Raw genomic sequence first — 27367 nt, 5'->3', positions numbered from 1 at the left:
GAAGGGAGAGAGCAGATGAAGGAAACCTGTGTGAGGGAGATGAGGGGGAGTCCTGAGAGTCTGTCATGGATGGGGGGGCTGGAGCTTAGAGGGCAGTTAGAGCAGAAGAGGGCAACCTGTGTGGAGGAAGGGGGGTGCAGATGGGGGAGGGGTTAGATGTGTGAGGAGAGAGAGAGCAGAAGAAAGAAACCTGTGGGGGGCTTTGGATCTGTGAGGGGAGAGAGAGCAGAAGAAAAGAACCTGTTTGGGGGTGAGTGGGGGGTTGGGGGGTAACAAGACTGGAGGAGGGGTTGGATCTGTTAGAGAAGAGAGTAGAAGATTAGAACCTGTGTGGGGAAGAGCTGGGGATGGGGGTCGGGGAGTACCGCAGATGGAGGAGGGGTTAAATCTGTGAAGGGAGAGCGATCAGAAGAATAGAACCTGTGTGGGCCAGGCGTAGGAATGGTTGGATCTGTGAGGGGAGAGAGAGTAGAGCTGTGAGGGGAAATCTGAAAAGGATAACCTGTGTAGGGGAGGTGTTTGATCTGTGAAGGGAGAGAGAGTAGATCTGCGGGCCTCTGACAGGCGTCGGCGGGCTGCCAGTGCCTATCAGAAATAAAAAAAGTTGTGAAACAGTATTGGGGGCAGAGCCAGATGATGGCATTCAGCTTAACAGTTCGGTCGGCCTCCCGGGAAACCTCCCAGTGACCTTAAAAGCCAATCCACCCCTGCCTATACCCAATATAGATGTAGTTGCCATAAAAGCCTATTGGCTTCTTTTTGCATAACTCCCCGAGAGAGATGCGGTTCATTGGGAGAGCTGTCCTTTGCATTTTTAATCACAATTATACATGCATACGGCATTAATGAACGCTGCTATGCATGCAATGAACGCAGAATGTATTGCATGTAGAGATGTGCGCTGACCCCTGTTTTTTGGTTTTAGTTTTGGATCTGGATTCATCTTCATGTTTTGGTTTTGGTTTTAATTTTGCAAAACCACCCTCAAGTGTTTTAGTTTTTGTTTTGGTTCTGGATTTTCCTTTTTTTTTAAATGATAAGTTTTTAAAAACAGCTAAAATCATGTAATATTTTTAATCCAAAAGCCGAAATTTGGATTTAGAATCTGAATTCCGAACCGCTGGAAGATCAGTACCGCTATTCGGATTTATCCGGATCTCCACAGATTAGAACAGCGGCTCGAATCTATCCGGATTCACGCAATTCGGGTGGATTCGGATTTCTGGACAACCGAACCACACATCTCAAATTGCATGCAATATACGCCGCATTATACATCCCGCGCAGTGTCTTTTTCTTGTTTTTACAAAAATGGGAATACATCCAGTATTTATCATTCTGGAATAAAAGGTACCTAATTTATCAAGTTTTTTTCCTTCCTTACTTTTGAACTTGTAGGCAAAATATCAAAAGTAATGGGAAACCCCATAGACAGGGATGTACTGTAATTCTGCCTCAATATTAAGACAGTAGTGAGAGATGTAAAGTCCACCAAATGCCTTCAGCTTGGGGGAGAAATACTCTTGTGGAAAATATTAAGGAATATCTTATTGTAAATGAAACCTCAAGTCTGAAAGTGCTCATAACATTTCTATTGAGGGAGATAGGAATTTAAGCCATTACGCCATGTCTGTGTGAATTCTGGTGTGATCAATCTTGGCAAGTTATAGTGCACTGTAATAGTTTAAGTTTACAGGGCTCCATTAGAAAATGGCATTAAGAGAGTTTTCTAGTCAGGGAACGTTTTAATAAGAAAATGGGCCTCAGACTGCACACCCTGATATATATACTGTATATAATTGGAGGTGCTACCTGTGGAGATCATTGATATATGCACAAGAAGAAGGAATACAAGTGCACAACTCCAAATTAACTGATTATATATAAATAAATACATTTTTGCACTGAATAGAGGTTTTTGCCATAAACTTGGCCAAGGTTTTGGATCTACCCACCATATCCGGGTAACTCTGTAGGGTGGGTCCCTAACATACTAGGGTTCAAATCCAGAGCACAGGACACCCACAAACTAGCCCAGCTAAGCCACCCCAAGGCACCGTTCTAATAAGTAAAGTGAAGTGTAAAGGAAATAGTTAAGAGCAGCCGCATATAAAGAATAAAAATAAAAAAGTGAAATACATATATAAAAAACAGACAGTGAAGCGTTAAAATGTGTTATAAAGGAAAAATTTGTTATAATGCGGTGCCCTGAAGCAGATCAACCAAAGCAATCCAGAGGGACCCAGGCCCCAAAAATGAACCAAAGCTGCACTACACAGTATAAATATTTGCAGGACTTACCTATATTGTGCCTCTGACTGGTGTGCATATTACTATGCCAGACTCCATGCTATAAACCAATGTGGTAGAGGTGCTAGTCTGAGTAGAATGTGTCTCAAGCTTTCAGCTGTGTGCTTTGCCACACTGCATGGATTGTATTACATAGAAAATGGGCCTCAGACTGCACACCCTGAACATATATATATATATATATATATATATATATATATATATAATTGGAGGTGCTACCTATGGAGACCATTGATATATACACAAAAAGAAGAAATACAAGTGCACATCTCCAAATTAACTGATTAATGTTTTAATAAGCCCACTGGTATAATAATGGGTTTGCAATAACATAAAGGGACAGGGATGTATGATGTCATATTTTGTAAAGGTGTAATGTATGGCTTTCAGGTTGACGATAGACGCATCATGCACAGAGAGAGCAGAGGCGAGTCATGCACGAGGTGGCGTGGCATTGTGGCCATGAAGCTTTCCCACATGTGGGAGGAGACCACAGTAGCGTACTGTATGACACCAACCCAAGTGATGCCACTGTTTTTCCCTGCCAAATTAATGTCTGAAATATATAAATTATTTGTTTTATTTTATTGTGGGTCTGATTCAGTGGTGGACGCTAATCCCACCATGACTGTGATACTGTACAGAGTGGTACTGTGAAAATATGCAAATGTCGCAGTTGTTGGGATTTCTAGAGTCACTCATTGACGCATCTCTGTTCTGCCACTTGCATACAAAGATGCATAATCGGTCGCACATCGGTTGCACCATTGATCCTCTGAGCAACTCTATTGTTGCTTAGAATGCCCATTGGAAGTCAGCCACCAGACCATTGCAAATGCATACACAGATGCAGTCGCTGGCCAAGACCCCCCCCCAAAATGCTCTTGTAACGCCTGCATTTGTCTAGGCACTGGCCCATTACCTCCCAAAAACCCTCACTGCCTGTCACTCACTTTGCATTGTAAATGATTCTACTTTTTATAGGATTATTTAGCCCAGCAAAATTCCAATTTAAGATACGACCGACTGTGTTGGGGAATAGTGGTAAGTGTGAGAGATGGTATGGTTAGAATAACCCCTCAGATAAAAATTTCTAAACTGCAGGTTCAATTACCAAAATCTACTAGCCACTCCATCCAAGCCTTCATAGGGCATATCCAACAAAAAAGGCATCACTGCGATCCTCACCAACCCTGTTTATAATAAGATAGTTATGCAAAGCATTTTCCTTACAATAGACACAATGCAATTAGCTACATTTTCTTTTATCTAACCCTACTGTGGAATATGGTCGCAGCAAGGATGAACTGTAGATAAAGCGGTATCACTACTAGATGATTTCTGTAAATGTGGCATAACACTTTCAACAAATTAAATAATATATTATAAATTATAAATCAATGGAAATTGAAATAAATTCAGGTTCAGGCTTGGGCCTTAGTATCAGGGCTGTCAAAGAAAAAATGGTTTACCTTACAATTATGATCTTATTGCAATTACCATTAGTTCAAACAAGCTCCTACAACTTGCACATATATTTATGAATGCTATTAGTAGCTGTTTTAAATTAATTACATTTTAGGTTTAGAGATCTTGTAATAAAATTGTTACAATGGCAAAAAGCATTTATTAACAAAGGATGCAAAATTGTACATTTGTACATAGAATCTCATCTTTCATCTATAAAAATAAACAAAAATGTTACTATGGGGCATATTCAATTAGCCGCGATAAGCCGTTTTCGTCGAAAAGTTCCCCGTATTCAATTCCAAAGACTTTTCGCCGGTGTGGAAAGTCAATGCATTGGAATAGGTGAAAAAGATTTGCCTATGAAAGCTGGCGGAAAAAAGTGCAGAATTTGGGTTTTGGGGTACAAACTTGCGGAAACCACCCTGCACCCTTGGGACAGCCCCCAAAGGTAAACTGTGTCAAAAAAAAATTACACCCCAAAAAAGTACTTTCATTTTGGGGGCGAAAAAAAAAACAAAGTTGGGGGACAAACTTAAAAACTAGCAAAATAGACTCCAGGGTGGTCCCCAAGTATGCCCCAGGTGTTTTTTAGCTTGCAGGTGTTTGCGGCAGGTGGCTTTTTTAAGTTTTTTAAAAGTCCGGCATGCGAAAAGTACGGGCTAATTGAATATGCCCCTTAAACTTAAATTGGACAATTTATAAAGCATTCAATTTTTTTTGTTAATTGCACTGATATGAAGATATTAAAATTAATGTAAATGTTTCCCAACAGATGGATAGATTCTTACAAAATATTGCTATTCTACTCGTCACATATCTTCCCATCTGTATTTATGCCTATCCAAATGGCCAAGTTACAGATTCCTGCGTATCAATGATACCTAATCATGGTGTCTCCACCCAAACCTCCTCCTCACCTTATATTTTATCCCTGGCTAAAACCACCTACAGTCCTGGTGAAAACATTGCAGGTAAATACGGGTCGACTACATCCCGGTAAATACATAGGTAAAGTAAAAGATTATAATGCTGTCCAAAGTCATAATATGCAGCAATTCTAAAGTTTGCTAAGAAATATTGCATCATTTATTGAGGAATTGTAGCAGGGTCATATTTGCATAAATGTACCCTGAAGGCATACAACCGCTGACGCCTTATATTATACCCCATTACTCACTCCTTTTGCATTTACTTTGACAGCTTGTTTGCATAGTGGACAATGACATTAACATGATTACCTAGTAAAGCAAGTTCAGTACTTACTGCTGCACCAGCCCAAACCCCAGTAGTAACAAGTGTCAGTGCTAGAGTGTTATTGTGGTGCACTTTAGGGAGGTTGATTAAGGTCTCCAACCATGCCAGTGTCAGAGCTACAGTAGTAATCTCCCAAACTGACTTTGACAATGACAATACCTTGCATCACACCTCAGCTCTGCTTTCTCATGTTCCTCAATATTTCCCCACCAACTTTAGATGTCTGCTACCCACAGTAAATTGTCCTGTACCTCAGCAAATAGCCTGAACCCATATCATGTTACTACCACATACCAGCAGAATACAAAGGAAAGAAAATTAACACTTTAGTCAGTAAAAAGTGTTAATAAAAATAATAACCACACTTGGAAGATTCTTCTTAGAGTGGCTGCAAACTTTTCGGGTCTACTTGCTGGAGCACTAAGTGCAGTTGGCTCACCTACTGAATGGGCAGTGGTTAGTGACTTCTGTTTCAAAACGTATTTCACCAATCCGAGCCCAGCCTCATCCACAGCTTTCAGAGCGGAAGATGGGAGATAGGGGGAGGAGAAGGGAGGTTCCACATGGAGCAGAGAAATGTATCAAAATCCATGTAAAACAAAAACAGGCTAATTTCTCTTTTCCTTAGGAGATTAGGAGCAGCCCCAGGTGGGATGTTCACTTTTCTGTAACAGGGTATGCCATGAAAGGAAGGATGTTTTCAATTGTCTTTCTAGTACAATATGGAGCTTCTGCTGTAGCTTTTGGATATGATCGCTGTATAGAAATCATTGTTATAAACTGTCAACATTTATGCAGAGGTGATTATTTATTGTTTTATTTGAAGGGTGGCCGTATATAGCCTGGTGGGTGTGCAGACCGTGGCTGGCTGTCCTGATGATACACATTACTTCTCTTCCCCTTGTAGGGGCCGTGCAACCTATTGCAGCAGTGCAAGGCCCTTACACCCTCCCTGGTGGTCCCTCCTCTTCAGCTAGTATGGGCACTGTGGGATGTAATAATGTATTTAGATGTTGAAATTTGAATTTTGAATTACTTGGGCTAGGGCATCTATTTTTCCAACTTTGTTCTTCCTCGTGTCAAAATCTGATTACGCCACTAAAAATTAAACAGAAAAGTATAGCAAAGGGTAAAATTACAATATTTGGAAGCAAGACCTAGATACACTACATGTTCCAAAATGTGTACCAAATGCAGAGCTCATGCAAAAGGGAGAAATGATGGTAGGCTACAGTGAGAACCAATAAGATACAAGTTTGTGCCCCAGATATCAACAAGATCATTTACAGAGGTGTGATTGACAAAGATTTTGTGAAACTCTATTTTGTCTATAATATCAGCCTGAGCCATAAGCTCAACCAGAAAACAGGTAAAGTGACAATCAAACACATACCTTATTTAGTTTGAATAGGACCACAACCCAAACCAGACTAGTGGATGGCGATGCAACGACTGCAAAAGTGGGTTATACTGTAACTGCTGATAGAGATGAAGGAGCATATTTACTAAGACGTGGTATTGTACAGTACATGATCAGCCAACCTCCACACATTGCTTATGTTTTCCAGAGTTAAACCACTAGATTTACTATCTGGCAGCTTGGTCTATGAAAGTGCAAACTGCATATTTAAATAAAACACATATCCGAAGTGGGTGTAGTTTGCCTACAGTATATATGCAGACTTCCGAGTTGTAGTGCTCCAGGTTTGATAAATCAGGTGGGTGCCACCCTGCCAGATTCATTTATTTTAGCACATTTAAACAATGAATGAATCAAATCAAAGTGGCAGCATGCAATAACATTCAAGGTTAATATTCAATGAGAGCCTTCACTACATGGGGCGAGAGAGGAATCTGATGCTGGGGACAACTGTGGAGGTATGGAGAAGGCAATGTGTGCCATAGACAGGAATCTACATAAACGTTCACTTAATAAAATATGCAGTTTAAAATTATAAAGATATATATTATTTTTGTTTGCACTGTCTTTAATGAAATGCATAATAATATACAGTAGTAACCTGAACTTTTCTGTTTTTGAACATTTCTGATTTTTCCCCACTTGGGGGCGTGGAGTGCATTGACATCAGTGAAGAATAATAGAGGTGAGAGGGGAAGAGAAATACAGGGACCATGAAATTAATAGACAAAATGTAACTGAAATGTAATGAGGAATATTGGGAGCACTGGTATGGCAACTTTGTCAACTTGATGGCTCCAGTACAATCAAACTACTGAGGTCATTCAGGTAATCTCTAATGATGTTGCAAATAAAATGTAAAATACTGGGAAGAGTATTTTGATCAGTGTCAATTGCCTTTTCATTTAAATGAGTTTATACATGTATATACAGTATAATAGAAGGAGTAAGCCACTGAGATGAATAATAAAAATACAGATTTTTTGAAGTGTGTTGACATGTTTTAAGTGATTTATTCATGTTATAACTACATTATCATGACAATGCTATTTTGCAGTCACTCTCACCAGCAATAGTGGTTCCACTCAATTTAAAGGTTTTCTGATCCAGGCACGTTCAGGCAGCGCTACCACCCCAGTGGGCTACTTCAAGACCAGCAACGCAAATGCACAGACCCTGACTTGCTCTTCCAGTGCTGTGAGTATAGGGCTTGTTTCCATGGAATGTTTTAAATGTGTTTAATACAGTCCTAATAACTATGCAGAGGAAAAGAAAATGCAGATGCACTATGCGATCATTACGGTTCAAATTTAAATGTATATTGTAATTAAATATCAGAGGTAGTTAGCATATCGTTGGCCAATGATACAGGCCTGCCCACCAACGTCCATGTAACCTTGTCTAGCAGGTCCCTAGCACTCAGCATGATAGCATCTTTCATTACTATTAGGGTGTGCAGTCTAGAGCCACTCCCCACACAGTCCTAATAACTACAATAAAACCTCATACTACAGTTTACATAACTCATAAGTGAGAAAGAGGTCAATCAACACAAAGTAAGATGTATAAGTAATTATCAGGTAAAATGCTAATCTCTAACATTAGAGACATAAATTTTATTACTAGAAATCTAAATATAGCACTTTTATTAGCTCAGATTTTTGCCTACTGCAAAAAAATTGTGACGTATCATTGCCCTTAAGGTGTGCACACACACAATGATGTAAGTAATGAACGATTTTCGTTGAACGATTTTCGTTCAGTTTTTTCCTTGAAAAAGTGAACGAAAATCGTTTTACAAAGTAGTTGGTTTTATTTTACATAGTAAATGATTTTCTGTGTGTTGAAGGAAAAATGTTGCAACTTCTATTGAAAATCTATGGAAAAAGAAACGAACTGGGAGCGCTAGAATATCACCAAAATTTTTGATATAGATGCAAACTAATAATGAATAACAACATGTATATAAAAAATAATGATATGTATAAAAATATATATATAAAAGACGTACTGTGGCCACAGAAGAATCAATAAATATATAAATAAATAAACCATACATGAAAAATAAATAAGTAATAAATAGTAGTTGTGTGAATGATAATTAATCTTAATCCAGATGATAAATGAGGCTGCAAATAGATATCTTAATCACTCAATCCATAGATATCATAAAGCAGGTATCAATGTCTAAAATTGACACAGAAAAATATGTAAAAAAACTGCACCTTTAAAGCAAAAATGCAGCAAAAAAAAATGTAGTCAAGGTAATGTTCTTATAACTGTGTGTCCAAATCCACCAGTCCGCATTAAAGCACAAATAGTATGTGAAAAAAACGGTCAATAGCATACTGTTCCTGTAAATGTGTGTCTAAATCCACCAGTCCATATTAAACACAAATAGCATGTGAAGGAGAAGGTAAATACCGTGTTGCTGGTGAACCAGCATAAATCTCCTGTGAACCAGCAATACGGTACTTACCTTCTCCTTCACATGCTATTTGTGCTTTAATGCGGACTGGTGGATTTGGACACACAGTTATAAGAACATTGCCTTGAATACATTTTTTTTTTGCTACATTTTTGCTTTAAAGGTGCAGTTTTTTTACATATTTTTCTGTGTCAATTTTAGACATTGATACCTGCTTTATGATATCTATGGATTGAGTGATTAAGATATCTATTTGCAGCCTCATTTATCATCAGGATTAAGATTATCATTCACACAACTACTATTTATTACGTATTTATTTTTCATGTATGGTTTATTTATTTATATATTTATTGATTCTTCTGTGGCCACCGTACGTCTTTTATATATATATTTTTATACATATCATTATTCATTATTTTTTATATACATGTTGTTATTCATTATTAGTTTGTATATATATTCAATTCTTTGGTGATATTCTAGCGCTCCCAGTTCGATTCTGTTTCCATATGTTGTTTAGGGGTCAACCACCCCTTTCTGGTGAGCAGCTTTAGATTCACACATTATCTTGGTTTAAGCGCCCACTCATTCTTCCTCTATTGAAAATCGTTCAGTTGGCCAGTCTGACTGAACTACAAACTACAATCGACAAACGTGAATGCGCTTGAACGATAATCGTTCATCGTTTATCGTTTTACACTGAACGATTTTTTTTAAATATAACGACGTCGTTATAGTTAAATTGTTCAAAAAATCATTGCGTGTGTGTACGCAAATTTATAGTTACAACTTATCACACACTCACCTAATGTATGAGATCCACCTTAATTCGTTTTGTGACTGACTCACTAATCCCTCTAATAACATTGCTTATCTTAATCCCAACACCGGAACACAGACCGAACAAGTTAAGTCCGGGTCATCTTTAGCGTTAGTCGCAGGGGGAGGGTTAGGTTTAGGGTCCATAGCAGGGCTAGGTTTGGGGGGGGGAGTTTAACATTAGGCACCCCTAGGTTCGGGTTAGGCACTAGGGGGGGAGTAGGGTTAGGCATGACCAGGGGAGGGTCAGGGGGGGAGGGATAGAGTACTTACCTGCCCTCTCGGGATCTTCTCCCTTCAAGCTTCTGGTGTCGGGATATGATATTCTGCAGCCGGGACTTCATGCCCATTCCCCTCATACACCTAGGGGGATATTTAATAAGATTTATTTTTAGTCAATTTGGTGTTTTTCTGCGTTACACCTGTGATTTAGCAAATCAGAGATTTGGTGACTATCTTGCCTTTAAAAGCCATTAGTTGGCAGACGAGCTTTAAACCAGTTACCATTTTTTCAGTTTAAACTTTGTGATAGCAGCTACCAGGTTTCCATAAGTATGACAGATAATGTAGGGCCTGCAGAGAATTGGGGTCCCGTGATGAGGGCTGCAGGCTTAAATGCATTGATCAATCTATGGAACCAAAACCCCATTATTTATGTATTATGGTGAGTGATTTAACAATGTAGAGTGCTGAGTTTTCTGTATGTATATATATATATATATATATACATTTAATCACCAGATAATGGGGTTTACAGTATGTATCAAGCAGAGAAAAGCGTGGAGAAGTGGACCAGTGGAGAAGTTGCCCATAGCAACCAATCAGCTCCTACTTATTGTTATATAGATTGTGCTTGATAAAAGATACTTCAAAGCTGATTGGTTGCTATGGGCAATTTCTCCACTGGTCCACTTCACCATGTTTTTCACTGCTTGATACATCAACCTCAATATCTACTATTGTCTGGTGTGAAATGTGGGTCCCTTAATTATTGGAATGGCTGGCGATTACTCTGATTACCTTGTATGCTGGCACCTACAGTAGCTTGAAAAATAGGATGTCCTCATCTTTCTAGGTGCTATGGCGAGGGAGATTGTCCAATTCCCCTGCATTATTTCCAGTATATTACATTGTTTTTTAAAAAGTGATATCATTACTCTGCTAGACTTCTTATAGACACAGACATGACTTTACAATAATCAGTTCTAAGAGCATATTTATTTTACCCTTCGTTGCTGATAATGAGTGGGACTTGTGTTCTAATGACTAGTACCACTCATCATCCGCAACAAAGGGTTAAATGAATGTGTGCATGTATGGTATGTATGATGGTTTGCCAGGTGTATACAACATAGTTACAGTGCTTAATAGATCTACTTAACATAAATTGGATTTCAACAAATTCCAAAAAAGAGAAAAGAAAGTTTATATGGAATGTAAACAAATTAAACTATAATTTAATAGCTCTAACCAATTGTAACTGAACAGCAGGGTTTGCATTAACAAGTGTAGCTGAATGGCATTATACCATCAGCCTTTACTGCATGCAATCGAGTGATATTTACCACAGGCAGCAATACAGCCTAATCCACAGCATTTGTGCAAATGCCGACTAGTTACTTTCTATATGCAAGTGAATGGCATAGTACTAATAGCTCTGTTTGCATATAACCAAGCGGCATTAACCACTGATAGCCGGATAGCTGATCTGCATGAGATATGTAGATGCCTATTAGCAGCCTGTACTATACATTATTAATGGCATTGTGCAAATAGCCTCTACTTCATGTAAGTGAGCAGCACCAATTGCTGATGGTCAAACCGTTTAGCCCTAAGTTAATATGCATTTGCCGATTTCTGTTTCTCTTTGGCAATAGATACAAATTAACATCTATAACTATGAAAATGATTAATTCACACACGAGCACAAAACAGAAAGCCGCCTGATACCCCTTTTCCACCAAAATTCCGGATCTGACCCGGAGTTGGAACAGAGTTCCTATCCAGATCAGACCCGGAATTTAGCCGGCGCCGACTCGGGATATTCCCGAGTTGGTGCCGCTCACATCGGAGTCGGGTCTGCATAGATCTGGCTTTCCCGGCGTGAAAGTGGACGCTTGGAGATGATGTCATCTCCAAGCGCCACTGAAGCCGGACCAATCGGCCGGCTTGCAGCGCACTCCAGGTCATCGTGACCCGGAGTGCGCTGTTCTAACAGCAGGGTTTCATGGGCTACGCCCGTGTTAAACCCTGCTATTTACCTTGGTTGGATTGCCAGGTCACTCGACCCGGCAATCCAACCCTCTCCCCTTTTACACCAGGGAGCTGCCCGGGTTAACCCTGCAATAACCCGGGTTTTAGATCCGATGTAAAAGGGGTATAATTCAAAAAGAATAGCATGTCACCAAACACCAAATACAGTCAGACAAAAGCAAAACAAAGGGTATTCTCAGATACAGGCACTAATAATTTTGGGGTACCCAAAAAAACAAATAAGTATACATATTATTCAGGCAATGGAATACAGCAACTATCCGTTACAGGTATTATACCAGTCCTTCCTTTAGGTACTCCTGATGGTTCCTTATTTACAAATCCTCGTGGTACCAGTCGAGAAGAGATATGCAAGAAGGAAAGGGTCCGGCACCGCTCCCCCTCCCTCTTAAGTCACAGCAGCCCAGCACACGGTGCTGTGTGCTGGGCTGCACTGGGAGACTGCTCGTGGCTGCTAAAGCAGCAGCCGAAGTAGTCTCCTATGCCTATGGGGGGAGCAATCACGCTGATCACTGATTATGATTTTATTGATATACAGTCCTTGTGCAATGCCATATAGACCTTCTTTTCTCTTTTTTTGAAGTTGTTCATATAAAAGTCTGGCAGTAGCACATCCCATACTGCTATATTTATATTTATTTTGATAGAACATTTGGGATCAGAGGACTATTATTTAATATCTAGATATTCATTACATTTAGGTTATTCTTCCAGTGCAGAGAATGCAAATCTGTATATGTGGATTTCAACTAATGTAATCAGCAAATAATGCAGTTTTGGGAGTTTACCTTATTCCATTGAACTAGAGTTGGCAAAATTACCCTGTTGAACAGTGTTATAGAGCATTATCTTATGGTTTGTTTGGAACCCCAGTAAGGAGAACAGGTGCAATTTAATTTTGTATGAAATGGCAGATGTGGATTGTGATGTGTAATCTCTCCCTACTGACTCTCATATATAAGTAGAATTCACTATGGGTGAGATGTATCAAGCCTTGGAGATAAATAAAGTACAGCCAATCAGCTTTTAACTGTCATTTCATAGCCTGTGCTAGATAATACCCCTTTTCAACCAAAATTCTGGGTCTGACTCAGAGTTGGAACAGGGTTCCTATCCGGATCAGACCCGGAATTTAGCCGGCGCCGACTCGGGATATTCCCGAGTCTGTGCCGCTCACACCGCAGTCGGGTCTGCACAGACCCGGCTTTTCCGGCGTGAAAGTGGACGCTTGGAGATGATGTCATCTCCAAGCGCCACTGAAGCCGGACCAATCGGTCAGCATGCGGCTCACTCCAGGTCATCAAGAACCGGAGTGCGCCATACACACAGCAGGGTTTCACGGGCTACGCCCGTGTTAAACCCTGCTATTTACCTGGGTTGGATTGCCGGGTCACTCGACCCAGAGATCCAACCCTCACCCCTTTTACACCAAGGAGCTGCCCGGGTTAACCCTGCAATAACCCTGGTTTTAGCTTCGGTGTAAAAGGGGTATAAATGACACTTATAAGCTGACTGTTTGCTTTGGGCAACTTTTCCACTATATCTCTCTCCAAGGTTTGATATGTCTCCCCCTATGTGTGTTTCCTTGGATGCATTTCTTTAATTAACGCATACTATTTTAACCATAATAAAATCAGTTAGCAGCACTGAAGCATTGTGATAAAATCACAGGAAAAGTTGTAAATGGGAGCTATGTGTGACAGATTCATGGCTTCCATCTGGTAGACAGAAGCTAATTAGCAACACTGATTGTCAGAGCACCTGTGAGAGGCTGATATAAGGTATGCCAGTTCTGATGCCCCTTTCAGATATACTGAGATTCTTGGGATTTTGGCTGCCTTAGCCCAAATTCCCGGGTCTTGTGTATGTATGAAAGGTACCTACTTCGCAACATGTTCTCGGGTAGCCGACCCTACAATTGACCAGGGTATTTCCCAGGACTTAAGTCCCAGGAAGACTACCCTGCTCTAATGTGAATGGTGCAACCCAGGATTTTACTCCCAGGCTGCAACTAGCAGCTTCTGACAGGTCCACCAAGGTGGCGGCACCAGCGACCCATATAATCACCCCCTCCCCATCCCTGTAATTACTAGCAGTAGCAGCACTGCTCTTTCACACATGCTGCATATGGGAGAGGGGCTGGGGAGAGAGAGAGGGAGTAGGGGCAGATATTTTCAGTGACCTGTCCCTCTGCCATTTTCCCCATCTGTCCCTCTGTCACTTTCCCCACCTGTCACCCTGCACCTTACCGACCACTTTAATAAAAACTGTGTACAACAATGAAACAATGAAAAACCCTGCTAATGTCTCGGGTAGAAGCTGTAGTGTGAAAAGGGGGGTCTCGACCAAATACCCGGGATTTTGCACAGAAGAAATTCCTGGGTCTGAGTAGGTAATTTTCCAGGTCCTATGTCTCTCAATACCTGGGAGATAAGGAGGCAGGCCTGTTCAGAGAGTCAATGATTACTGGCTGTCAGTATTGTGCTGATACAGTACTGTTGTTCTTTAAAAGCAACTTTAGGTTCCCCCATGCTGAGAAAGAGAATAATTTGTTTAGTTAGAGCTGGGCAGGCTAGGCTTTTCTCTTATGTTTTATTTAACTTTATGCTGAAAAATAAAACTAGCCACAGACACACAGACAAGTGTGTTACTAATTGGCTGCTGTGTGAAAGTGCACCTGTCTACCCCAGGGGATGGCATTCTTACACTGATCTTGCCACACATGGTAAAGAAAGCTAGCAATTGGTATTATATTGCAGCCATAAAAATCCATGTGAAAATTTAAAGGGACAGAAACAGTTTTTTTTCTTTTTCTCCTGGTAAAGGCTTTTATACTGTGAAATCTATGGTGGTGTCATTGTTAGAAGCTTAGGAAATCCAGATTCAGCTTCACCCCTACACCCAGAGCTAACATGGAGGACATGCTACAGGCTGCATTGGCTCCGCAGGAAGCTACCAGGGCTCAGCAGAAAGCCACTAGGGTGCAGCAATTGGCCATTGAGATGACCCGGAAGCAACAGCAGTTGGATATTGAGAACATCCGGGAGCAACAGCATCAAGATATTAAGTTCTTAAAAGAGGTGATACAGCATCTGACAGCACTGTTTGGAAATGCACCTATGGATGTCCCCACTACCTGCAGCTCCATATGGGCCAGTCATTTTCTGCAAAAGATGACAAAAAGTAATGACATTCAAGCCTAGAACTGCTGAGAAAGAAAGTTGGCCTAAAAGTCAGCGGGCAGACCTTTTGGCACCCTACCTGTCAGGGGAGCCACAAAAACCATAATTTGATTGAACCTTGCTTATGCCAAAGACTATGACAAACTAAAATCTTACATTCTTACTCATTTGGGTGTCACAATGTCTGTTCCAGCACAATGAGTTAATTGCGGGGGATACCAAGTGGATAAACCTCCCTACTCGCACATGACAGGGCCACAGATCGTGGAAGGCAGTTTCTGTGGAAGTGGATGAGCCACGGGGACCCTAAAACAGCAGACCAACTGGTGGAAATGGTGGAGAGGTGTACGGCAGTCGACTGATAAGACTGTTCTAGGGGAAAAGGGGCTGGGTGGTGGAGTGAACATAACCATCCAGAGACTTCAGGCTTGGAACCTAGAGTTTGGCCAACTGTTCCAAGAAGGTTCCCACCTAGTATAAGATTTGATAAAAATGTGATCAGATGTTTGTGACGTGCTGGCTTGGGCCATGTGGCTGCTAACTGTCCACTTACCTCTGAACCTATGCAACGTGGTACTGCTTATGTCAGTCGTACATTATCTTTCTTTGCTCAGCTAGCCTGCACTGCAAACAGGCTGACCCAGATATACAAGTGTGTATAATCACTGTAGACGGCAAATGGGTAAAGGCTCTGTTCTGGTAGCCTCGTACTCTTGTAAAAGCCAAGTTGGTTACTCTTGTAAAAGCCATGGGTATACTCTGTATTTTGATACTGCAGAAATTTACTTAGTACAGTGTAAACATTGGAACCTTCAACGCACATCAGGCAGTCATGCAGCATGAAAGTCATGTCTGACCGGGCACAAACACAGCTCTCCTGACACGCAGAGAGCTCCCATGCTATAAAGGAGATCGCAAACTAATTTATGTGCGCCCATGAAATGGCGATTAAACAGTCAGATACACCTGTATGTTTCTATCCCCCGCCCTCTTTACAACCCCCAAACGCTGAGTACATGTAACTCACTTTCCGAATGATTTCTCTATATGAGTGTTATCGCTGTGCAATCGCTGCACATGTGTAGTGCGGTTCCCACACATGCACGAAAGCAAACAATTGCTCCATCTGCGAAAATATCGGCTTTGCGAAAATCTCTGAATTAAGCCCTTAGTTTGACACTAAAAAAGTGTCAGTCACACTTATTACTGGTATAAGAAAGTAGGAGTGTTAGAAGTGTTAGAGAGAGATGAGAAAAGGAGAGAAAAAAGTAAGAATAGAATAAAGAGAGGTGTGGAGAGAGAATCACCCAGACAAAAATGAAGAAGCAAACAGCTTGATCCCAGCTGGTAAAATAGCCAGTCCTGTCACTAGTAAAGGGATGATTGTGTTGTTTTGTTTGGGATTGTATTTAGAGTGGACTTTGGCATCTGTAGTGATACTGTATCACTGCTATTCATGCAGATTAAAGGTGAGGGGCCAAAACCTTTCCTAGGGCCCTAATGCAATATCAATCTGGCTATGTGTAGAATTTACGCCATCATACACATACATAGCATATCTGATATATGTATACTAAATATATTTACATATTGTAATTGCAGAGCTCAGTGAGTCAAACATCGAGAAGTGCAAAGACCAGCATACAGGTGACATGGGTGGCACCAAACTCCAACATTACAGATATCCAGCTCAGGTAATACATTATCATCATTCCTCTTGGAAACTTCCATACTCTTGTCACCTAGGATAAAAAAAATATTACTCTCAGCCTCAAACAAGCCTTTTTGGCTATTGTTTATGCTTGTGGTTCTGCATAATACACAGTATAGCTAAATTAGTTGTTACATTCTACTCTAGTACTCTAGGTTTTTGCCCAAAGAAAACTTAAAACTGATATCAACATAAGCACCAGTTCTAGAATTACAACCATACATGAAGTAGATCGTTTGCAATAAATATTGCAATAAAATGTTTGTTTCATCTGTACATAATGTACCTAAATATTCCTAAAAACTTATAAAAATAAAAAATGTTTAAAAACACCCCAAAAAAGTACTTTCAATTTGGGGGCAAAAAAAAAAAACCAAGTTGGGGGACAACCTTAAAAACCAGCTAAATAAACCCCAGGGGGGTCCCCAAGTATGCCCCAGGTGTTTTTAAGATTGCAGGTGCATGTGGCAGGTGGATTTTTTACGATTTTTAAAAGTTCACATTAGCAACTTCAAAATATGCTAGCACCCATTTTCATGTATCCCAAATTTGCTGGGACTAGTTATTTTGATGAACAAATATTGCTTAATACCATTCTTCACCACTTATGCAAAGACACTAATAGCAAGCAATTGAGAGAACTAAAGTACTCAGAATAGCTTTATTAGGGGTACTAGAACACCCCTATAGTGAGCCCCTGTGTTAGTGTAGTTTTTTGGGGGGTACAGACTGTTTTCCCCATTTTTGACAGAACTTTTCACTAATTCCGAATTTGCCGGGTGCCGTTTACGCCGCTTTCTAATTGAAAACAGGGATAAGCGGGGACGCGCGTGATACTTATTCGCATAGAAAACCAGCGAAGACGGCTAAAAGTCCAGCATGTGAAAAGTCCGGGACTTTTCGTGGCTAATTGAATACGGGCCATAGTATCCAATGTATGGTTTTGGTTTAGGTTTGGCAAAACCACCCTCAAGCGTTTTGGTTCGGTTTGGTACAGTTTTGGATTCCTTTAAATCGATAAAAAACAATAAATCAATAAAAACACCTAAAATCATGTAATTTGGACCTGCAGTATTTACATGCAATCCAAAACCTGAGTTCCGAACTGACAGCAGAACCAAGCCCGAACTCGATTAGACTCGGAACCCCTAAGTTCTGGTGTGCTTGTATCAAACCACATATCTCTAATAACAACTAATAACTTTAGGTGAGTACCAGCACCTTTTTGTGAGTATTGGTACAATTTTTCATAGAAAAAAAAGCACTGCGTATGGGATAACAGACAAATGTGATCAGTGACTTGAAGCAAACCCCAATTCCCTTCTACATCAAAGGATATCAATAAAATCCTTAAAGAAACAAACAATACAAAAGCAGCATATCACATATAAAGTAAAAATAACACATTCTTGTAGCAGTTCATAAACTCATATCTGGTGCAGACAAGGTGCATCTTATTATAAGTATATATACTGTGTATATATATATATATGTGTATATATATATATATATACATATGTATATATATATTAATTTATATATTAACTAAATATAGCACTTTCTTACTGAAGTTCAGAAAATATTTTTGTTCATTTTTAGAGCCACCGTTATACAAGTGGAGAAGATCTTCTGGACTAATGTAGTTAGTCCAAAGATTGCATATGTGGCCAGTTCCAGCAGTGATACATCCAGTCAACCAAACAGTGGTATACAACTCTCTGTAAGTTTTACTGGTAATTCCTGTTGATTGCTTTTGTATTGTCCTACCAGAGTTGTAACTAGACGTATGAGGTCCCCATACCAAGCAGAACAAAACATATGAACCTGGGGCTTTGACAGGGGACCAGGAGACCTCCAGCTGTTAGCATTGTAGCAGCTGTACCTGCTCTACTATGGTAAATTCGACATTGGGGCTGATTCTGATGTGTCTTTAAACTAACGCTGTGTAGAAAAGAGAGGGGGTTTAACCGCCTATTGTTCCTCAGCACACTGAATTATACTAGCAACAATATAGGAACACTATATGGTAATAGAATTTCAGAGATATTAGTTGCATGCATTTGCAAATACATGGGATGCTGCTAGGCCTCGTCAAGGCTTCTCTGTCACTAGCAGTCCCTACACTAAACGGTTCACATCCGGGGCGCAGAGCACCCCAAAATAAAGTACGGCCCAGGACCCCCCCCAGGGCATCACACAAAAAATGGAAAAAGAGTGACAGTGCAGTGTAGAGTATAGAAGTGTGCAAGTAATTAAGTGTTAAGGGGTTAAAATATATGTGAAAAATTACATGAATAATAAACAAACATAAAAAGGTTGTAAACTGGAAAAGGTGGGTCGCGCTTCCAATAGTGGTGGTGGAGTGGGACTTATATGTTGGGGGAAGAGGAAGGGTCAGGTAGGTGCTGCAATGTATGCAAGAGTACCAATTCTTGCTAGGTAGATGTGCTGAAAGGAGGATAGGTATACGTGCGCTCCTGTGCAGGGGAAAGGAGTGTGGTAGTGTGTGTAGGATGTGCGATGGAGGGGTCTGGGGGTAGGGGGGGAAAGGTAGTGGAGGGGATGCGCTAATGTGTAGGTGGGTGAGCGGAATGAAGACTGATGAGTGAATTCGGATCCAACCTATTTTTATTGGGTAGACACAATGCTCCCAAAGGTGGTTCCGTGGGTGGGTATCCAGTGATTTGTACTATTAGTCTTGGTGGCCCCACGGTTGGGGGGGTGGGTAGACCCTTTTAGGGGGCTCCTTTGGCGTGCGGTCCTCACTCCTGCACGTCCCCCTGCTGGACCTTTGGTCGACAGACTTGTGGCAACCGGGGTGTAGGGAAGGCTGTTAGCTGGGATGTCTAATGAAATGGCGGCGTCCCGCTCTGCTGCAAGGTGGACTTACCTACCGGTAGGTGGGGAAGGGTCCACGGTGGGTAGCAGTGGTGGTTATTGTCCTGATGCCGAGCTCGGTGGTGTTCCTGGCCTCCGCGATCCCGCGGGATGTTCAGGTGTGTGGCTAATGTGGATCCTGTGTGTGTGGGGGTCCATTAATGGGTGGCGTGGGTGTTCCTGCGGTTCATAACAATGTTGTCAGGTGATTATAAATTATGTCGCGTAGCGTGTCACAAAACTAACCTGTAATGAGCCATTGATACCAGATGATTCATAGGTAATCTGACCTAGATAGTTAATGTGTATGCGATGATAAGTGAAAGGGAGTATGTCTGGGTGTGGGCTCTGTGTGTGTTGGGGAGAATGCTAACTGCTGGGACAGTGATGAATAAAATATCTGTTGTGGGCAGAAACCCTGTGTATGGATTTGTGTATGGGGGGTGTGTACTAACATGAATTGGGTGTTGAAGAGTGTGTGGGTGATATCTAACTGGTGGGCGTCTTGCGGTGGTATAACTGGTGTGGTCAATTCTGCTGAACTTCAGCAGACCTCCTATTGTGCAGGAGTGCTGATGGTGTGGTCACTTAAAAGAGACTGGTCATGTGTGTGATTGGTGTTCATTAGTGGCTGATGTTGTGGTGTTATGGTGTATTGGTGCATGAAAGTGATGTTATTTAGAAATAACTGATCTCATCTCATTATCAATATTGAGCCCCTGGGGTGTGGATGTTTGCAAGAAAAAAATCCATTTTAGTTCCTCTTTGTTGAGTCTCTTCGTAATGTTTCCCCCTCTCCAATTCTTGCTGATCGTCTTTATGCCCGTAAATGTCATGCACGAGGTGCAACATCACTTTCATGCACCAATACACTATGACACCACAACATCAGCCACTAATGAACACCAATCACACACATGACCGGTCTCTATTAAGTGACCACACCATCAGCACTCCTGCACAATAGGAGGTCTGCTGAAGTTCAGCAGAATTGACCACACCAGTTATACCACCGCAAGACGCCCACCAGTTAGATATCACCCACACACTCTTCAACACCCAATTCATGTTAGTACACACCCCCATACACAAATCCATACACAGGGTTTCTGCCCACAACAGATATTTTATCCATCACTGTCCCAGCAGTTAGCATTCTCCCCAACACACACAGAGCCCACACCCAGTCATACTCCCTTTCACTTATCATCGCATACACATTAACTATCTAGGTCAGATTACCTATGAATCATCTGGTATCAATGGCTCATTACAGGTTAGTTTTGTGACACGCTACGCGACATAATTTATAATCACCTGACAACATTGTTATGAACCGCAGGAACACCCACGCCACCCATTAATGGACCCCCACACACACAGGATCCGCATTAGCCACACACCCCGTTCATCCTAATGGACGTGTCACCATGGCAACGCGTCACCAATATGTGATTCAGATACGCCCCTACTGTTGGCATACATGTCAAGCAATTAACACCCACCCCTTGATTTTCGCCTCAACCTATTACGGCACCACATACTCTCACTGTGTACACCCACAGTCCCCACTCGCATCTGTCAGTTTAGGTAACACATGCTTTTATACCTATACTGTCATGAGAACGGCACACACATACGGATCTTGTAACCATAGCTACGTGTAAACCAGGAGTCACGTGGGCTATCACACACGTAAGCACCAGGCGCGACTCGTTGCGCCACGCCCCCAGACCGACACATCCCATAGCCACGCATCATCACTAACACGCACAGTCTCTGTTGCACACACCCCCAACAGACACTACACTCTCGACCCCACGTGACCGCAGATGCCAGCAGCGTCCCACGTACTCATCCAGCACCACCGTCACACCTACCGCGGCCATTCATTGGCCCACACTATACACATGATCGGATCAGCAGCCAATGACGCGTCATGTCCACTGCGACACGTCATTGGTACATTCGACACACGTGATCGGACCAATACCCGGAAGTCCCCTATACATTTTAAGATCCTCCAACACTCAGTAACTCCATAAAAAAGGCAATAAGCCGAAACGCGTTGGAGATCCTACCACAAGCTACACTCATACTCCCACCAGCTGCACTGCTGCACATTGTCCCCTCCTGGGACACGATGCCGATCCCACGGGATCGTGGGATCACCTGAAGCACGCGGATCTCCACATCACCCCATCACCATCCAGTGACTATCACCAATCACCCTTCGTGGCTGCCCGTCCAATCTGAACATCCCGCGGGATCGCGGAGGCCAGGAACATCACCGAGCTCGGCATCAGGACAATAACCACCACTGCTACCCACCATGGACCCCTCCCCACCTACCGGTAGGTAAGTCCACTTTGCAGCAGAGCGGGACGCTGCCATTTCATTAGACATCCCGGCTAACAGCCTTCCCTACACCCCGGTTGCCACAAGTCTGTCGACCAAAGGTCCAGCAGGGGGACGTGCAGGAGTGAGGACCGCATGCCAAAGGAGCCCCCTAAAAGGGTCTACCCACCCCCCAACCGTGGGGCCACCAAGACTATTAGTACAAATCACTGGATACCCACCCACGGAACCACCTTTGGGAACATTGTGTCTACCCAATAAAAATAGGTTGGATCCGAATTCACTCATCAGTCTTCATTCCGCTCACCCACCTACACATTAGCGTATCCCCTCCACTACCTTTCCCCCCCCTATCCCCAGACCCCTCCATCGCACATCCTACACTCACTACCACACTCCTTTCCCCTGCACAGGAGCGCACGTATACCTATCCTCCTTTCAAACATAAAAAGGTGATGTGAGCAGACTCAGGGGCCCTACGCCCAAACGCTCACCCCAAATGTAATGTATGCCAATTAAAGCCTCATAATAAAGGCACATATATATTTTTGGCAAATGTAAGGCCTCATGATAAAGGCACATACATAAATGCTTCCGAATTGAGAGCCAGCTTACCTGGGAGTCACCACTGGGAACTCCAACTAGCACTTCTAGAACCAGCATGCCCTGCTAATGCTGGCTCATTCATGCATCTCATAACCACAAACAAAAAAATGGCAGCTGCTCAATCAATCTGGTAGTACTTTTCTCAGGTGCATGAAAGGGAGGGGTCATACCAAGTAGAAAAGAGAGGGGGGTTTAACCCCCTATTGTTTCTCAGCACACTGAATTATGCTAGCAACAATATATGAACACTATATGGTAATAGAATTTCAGAGATATTAGTTGCATGCATTTGCAAATACATGGGATGCTGCTAGGCCTCGTCAAGGCTTCTCTGTCACTTGCAGTCCCTACACTAAACGGTTCACGTCCGGGGCGCAGAGCACCCCAAAATAAAGTCCAGCCCAGGACCCCCCCCAGGGCATCACACGAAAAATGGAAAAAGAGTGACAGTGCAGTGTAAAGTATAGAAGTGTGCAAGTAATTACTAAGTGTTAAGGTGTTAAAATATATGTAAAAAATTACATGAATAATAAACAAACATAAAAAGGTGATGTGAAAAGTAACTATGTGTATTAAGTGGTGATGTCCTCAGGAGGCCCAGCCAGAGCAGACTCAGGGGCCCAACGCCCAAACGCTCACCCCAAATTTTTTGAATTTTTTTTAATTTTCATTTTTTTTTTTTTTAAACTAATGCTGCAACTGACTCTGATCATACTGAGACGCCCACTTGTAGCGGCGCTAATCTGTCTTGGGGCATCTTAAGATGCACTATCAGTCGCATCATCGAAGCTTGCACCAGCCCTATGGCAGGTACAAATTTCCCATCTGAATGCCCACTGAAATCCACATGCAAATTCGTCTTGCGTATCCTTATGGTAACCACCAGGAAGCATGTGCAGTGTGACACGCACGCATGTGCAGTACTTCCAACATAGGCCAACTGTATGCATATTAGAGATGTGCGCCGACCCTCATGTTTTTGTTTTGGATCTGGATCCCCCCTGGTTTTGGATCTGGATTGGTTTTGCCAAACCTCACCTCCATGTTTTGTTTTCGCATTTTGGCTTTGGATCTGGATTTTTTCTTTAAAAAAATCATAAAAACAGCTAAAACCACATAAATGGGCCTGTTTTTGTTCCTACAGTATAATTAACCTCAATAACATTTATTTCCAGTAATTTCCATTCAATTTTAACCACCTCACAATATTATTTGCTTCATCTAGCTAAGGCCAAAAAGTTGCATCCAGCTAGCTGGCTGACTAAGCTAAGTGACACAGTGAGCGGCACTAACATGTGGCAGTTCAGCTTTTAATTTCCAACACGGATACAGTGTATTATACAGTGTGGGTTGGATACACCAATAGTGCACTTACTGTGACAGCAGTGTTGGCAGGACGGTGTCCTCAGTAAATGGAATGGCAGTGCTCAGTGCTGGCAGTGTCCTCAGTGAAGGGTACCGGTGATGTCGGCAGTGCGTGGGTGCCAGCGGTGTCTTTAGTGTAGGTTTGCTGGCTGTAGCGGCAATGCAGGGGTTGCTGGTGGTGTCCTCAGTATATGGAATGGCAGTGCTGCGTTGCTGGCAGTATTCTCAGTGAAGGGTACCGGGGGTGCCAGCGGTGTCCTCAGTGCAGGTTTGCTGACTGTATCGGCAGTGCAGGGGTGTTCTCAATGCAGGGTGCCGGCGGTGTCAGCAGAGCGGGGGTGCCAGCGGTGTCCTCAGTGCATGTGTGCTGACAGTGTCGGCAGTGCAGGAGTGCTGGTTGTGTCCTCAGTGTGGGAGTGTCGGCAGAGTGGGGTCGCTGACGGTGTCCTCAGTACGTGGGGTAGCAGTGCAGGCAGCAGTGCTGTCGGCAGTGGTGGTGCCGGCAATGTCGGCAGCGGGGCCCGGGTCTGGCGCCGCCCCCCCTCCCTTCCTCCCTCCCTCTGCAGCAGCCCAGCACACGGCATGTGCTGGGATGCAGTGGGAGATTGCTCGCGGCTGCTAAGCAGCAGCCACAGCAATCTCCTATGCTTGAGGGGGGGAGCAATCACACTGATCACGACCCCCCTGGCTTTGCGAAGGGCTGAGGGTCTCACAGCGCCTCCTCCCTGGTGCGTAGTGGCGCTGCAAAAGTATGTTTGTTTGTTTATTTTCCAAGGGGATGTGGTCACACCTCCCACGATTAGGCCATGCCCCCTCCTTTACCGGGGCCCGGCGGCGCTCTCTACGCCCCTGAGCGGGGTCGTAAGGTTTTGCCTCGGATGATGGATCCGGGGCAGGCCCTGAAATTCGGGTGGGTTCGGTCTCTGAGATCCGAACCCGCTCATCTCTAGAGCATATCAGTATTGCGTGCAGTTAGCATGCACCTCTGAATCAGGTCCTTTGTGTCCTATTACCACCCCTACCACATGTACAGTCTTATGGAAATTCTCTGATTTATGTGATCATGTGTACATAGAGCTCCCATGTGTTTTGGCAGAAACGTCCTTTTTTCCCCATCATCTTAAAATGCCTCATTAGAATTATATAATTTTTAATAGTTGTAACTTCTAATGCATATGGATCATCTTCCCTGATGGTAATAATACACATTTGCATTGTTGACAGTTGCTAGATATTGGTGATAGAGGTATTATGAAATACAATAAATTACTGTTGTGAGAATTCCTTGCATGTGCCCACACCCCTCTAATACAGGTTGAGTCTCTCATATCCAAAATGCTTGGGGCCAGGGTTATTTTGGATATGGGAATATTCTGTATTTTGGAATATTTGCATACCATAATGAAATATGTTGGGAATGGGACCCAAATCTAATGACAGAATGCATTTATGTGTTATATATACACCTTATACACACAGCCTGAAGGTAATTTTATATAATATTTTCAATAATTTTGTGGCTCAAACAAGTTTGTGTACATACATAAAGTGAATTTATGTTTCATATACACCGTATACACACAGCCTGAAGATAATTGTATAAAGAATATGTTTAATAATTTGTGCCTTAAGCAATGTTTGTGTCCATTGAACCATCAAAAAGCAAAGGTTTCACTATCTCAGTCATGCTAAAAAAAATCTGTATTTTGGAATATTTGGCTATGGGAGACTCAACCTGTATACTGTATGTACAGACAGTAGAGGAAGGCTGCCTCTTCCACAAGGTACCTGCTGTTTCTTCAAGTACAAAAAAACCTTTGCTATTGAAAAAAAAGAGGGGTAAAATAGGATGAGAGATTACACAATGTGAGAGTTTAGCAGTAAACGCTCACACTTTTTAAACTCAGCCAATGTAATAAGAGTCCGAGAACAAAGCAACAGAGCATGTTTTTAGACTAAAAAAACTCACGATTTATACGCTCATCCAGATGTTTTCCCATTTTGAAGATAAAACTCGACCAATGTGAGAGATTACTGCTAATCGCTCACATTCGCTAAACTCTCACCCTATTACATTTTGCCCGAGATCTCCAAATGCTGAAGTAACAAAGGACAAAGGAATGTAAGCTTCAAAAATTGTGCACGTTCCATACAGAGAGAACAAAGTGGGCTAATTTGGTATAATTAAGGATGTTCATCTGTCACTGTATTTTGGATCTCCACAATAAAATGAGGTTTATATAAAAGAACACAGAAAAGAAGCACAATGCAGTCGATTCTGAATGGGATGCAGATGCAGCCGAAGCATCTGTGCCTTCGTATGTGCAAGGACTAAGATGCCCACTGTCAGCATCCATACATGCGCAACATAGAAACTTGCATCAGCCCTATGGCAGATGCAGCTATATGGCAGGTGCAGCCCTGTGGCAGGTACAGCCCTATGGCAGGTGCAGCCCTGTGGCAGGTCCAGCCAATTGGCAGATGCAGCTATATGGCAGGTGCAGCCCTGTGGCAGGTCCAGCCCTATGGCAGGTGCAGTCCTATGGCAGGGGGAGCCCTATGGCAGGTGCAGCCCTATGGCAGGTGCAGCCCTATGACAGGTGCAGCCCTATGGCAGGGGGAGGCCTATGGCAGATGCAGCCCTATGGCAGGTGGAGCCCTATGGCAGGTGCAGCCCTATGACAGATGTAGGCCTATGACAGATGCAGGCCTATGGCAGATGGAGCCCTATGACAGATGCAGGCCTATGGCAGATGGAGCCCTATGACAGATGCAGGCCTATGGCAAATGGAGCCCTATGACAGATGCAGGCCTATGGCAGATGGAGCCCTAGGGCAGGTGCAGCCCTATGGCGGGTGGAGCCCTACGGCAGGCTCAGCCCTATGGCAGGTGCAGCCCTATGGCAGGGGGAGGCCTATGGCAGATGGAGCCCTAGGGCAGATGGAGCCCTAGGGCAGGTGCACCCCTCGGGAGTATGGTTTCCTATGTGAGTGGTTCATGGTCTTTGTACACTTACATTTCTGCTCCTGTACATCTAAATTTGATATTTGACTCTGTAGATACTAATAGGGATGCATGCTTGTTGCAACTCAGACACAGAAAAAAACATTGTTCCACTACATCAGACTCAGAATTAGGTTCGATATGTGCTCATAATGTAGTATACCTAAGAAATAAGGTGGAAATGTACAGAAAAATAAAGCAAATTCAGTTCTTTCAAAGTTGTAAGCCTCTGCAATTTTGTCAGCTTCTTTTTTATTTAGTCAGCTTGTCACTCAAAATGTATGTAG

At 42.6% G+C, this 27367-nt stretch overlaps 1 protein-coding gene across 3 annotated transcripts in view; it reads left to right on the top strand.

Moving 5' to 3' along the window:
- The window catches only part of LOC148540743 (ferric reductase 1-like), a 211477-nt gene that overhangs the window by 14119 nt on the left and 169991 nt on the right, over positions 1-27367 (top strand). For 2 of the 3 annotated variants that reach the window (XM_088481505.1, XM_088481514.1), the window contains exons 2-5: positions 4553-4751; positions 7512-7651; positions 16763-16854; positions 18471-18591. In XM_088481505.1, the coding sequence (XP_088337631.1) occupies positions 4553-4751; positions 7512-7651; positions 16763-16854; positions 18471-18591 (552 nt within the window). The remainder of the gene's footprint in view (positions 1-4552; positions 4752-7511; positions 7652-16762; positions 16855-18470; positions 18592-27367) is intronic. The other variant, XM_088481523.1, reaches the window with a different exon arrangement.

Source organism: Taudactylus pleione, unplaced genomic scaffold (assembly GCF_031769625.1).
Source record: "Taudactylus pleione unplaced genomic scaffold, aTauple2 ptg000017l, whole genome shotgun sequence".
Taxonomy (NCBI): Eukaryota; Metazoa; Chordata; class Amphibia; order Anura; family Myobatrachidae; genus Taudactylus; species Taudactylus pleione.
This window is presented reverse-complemented; position numbering and strand designations above follow the sequence as displayed.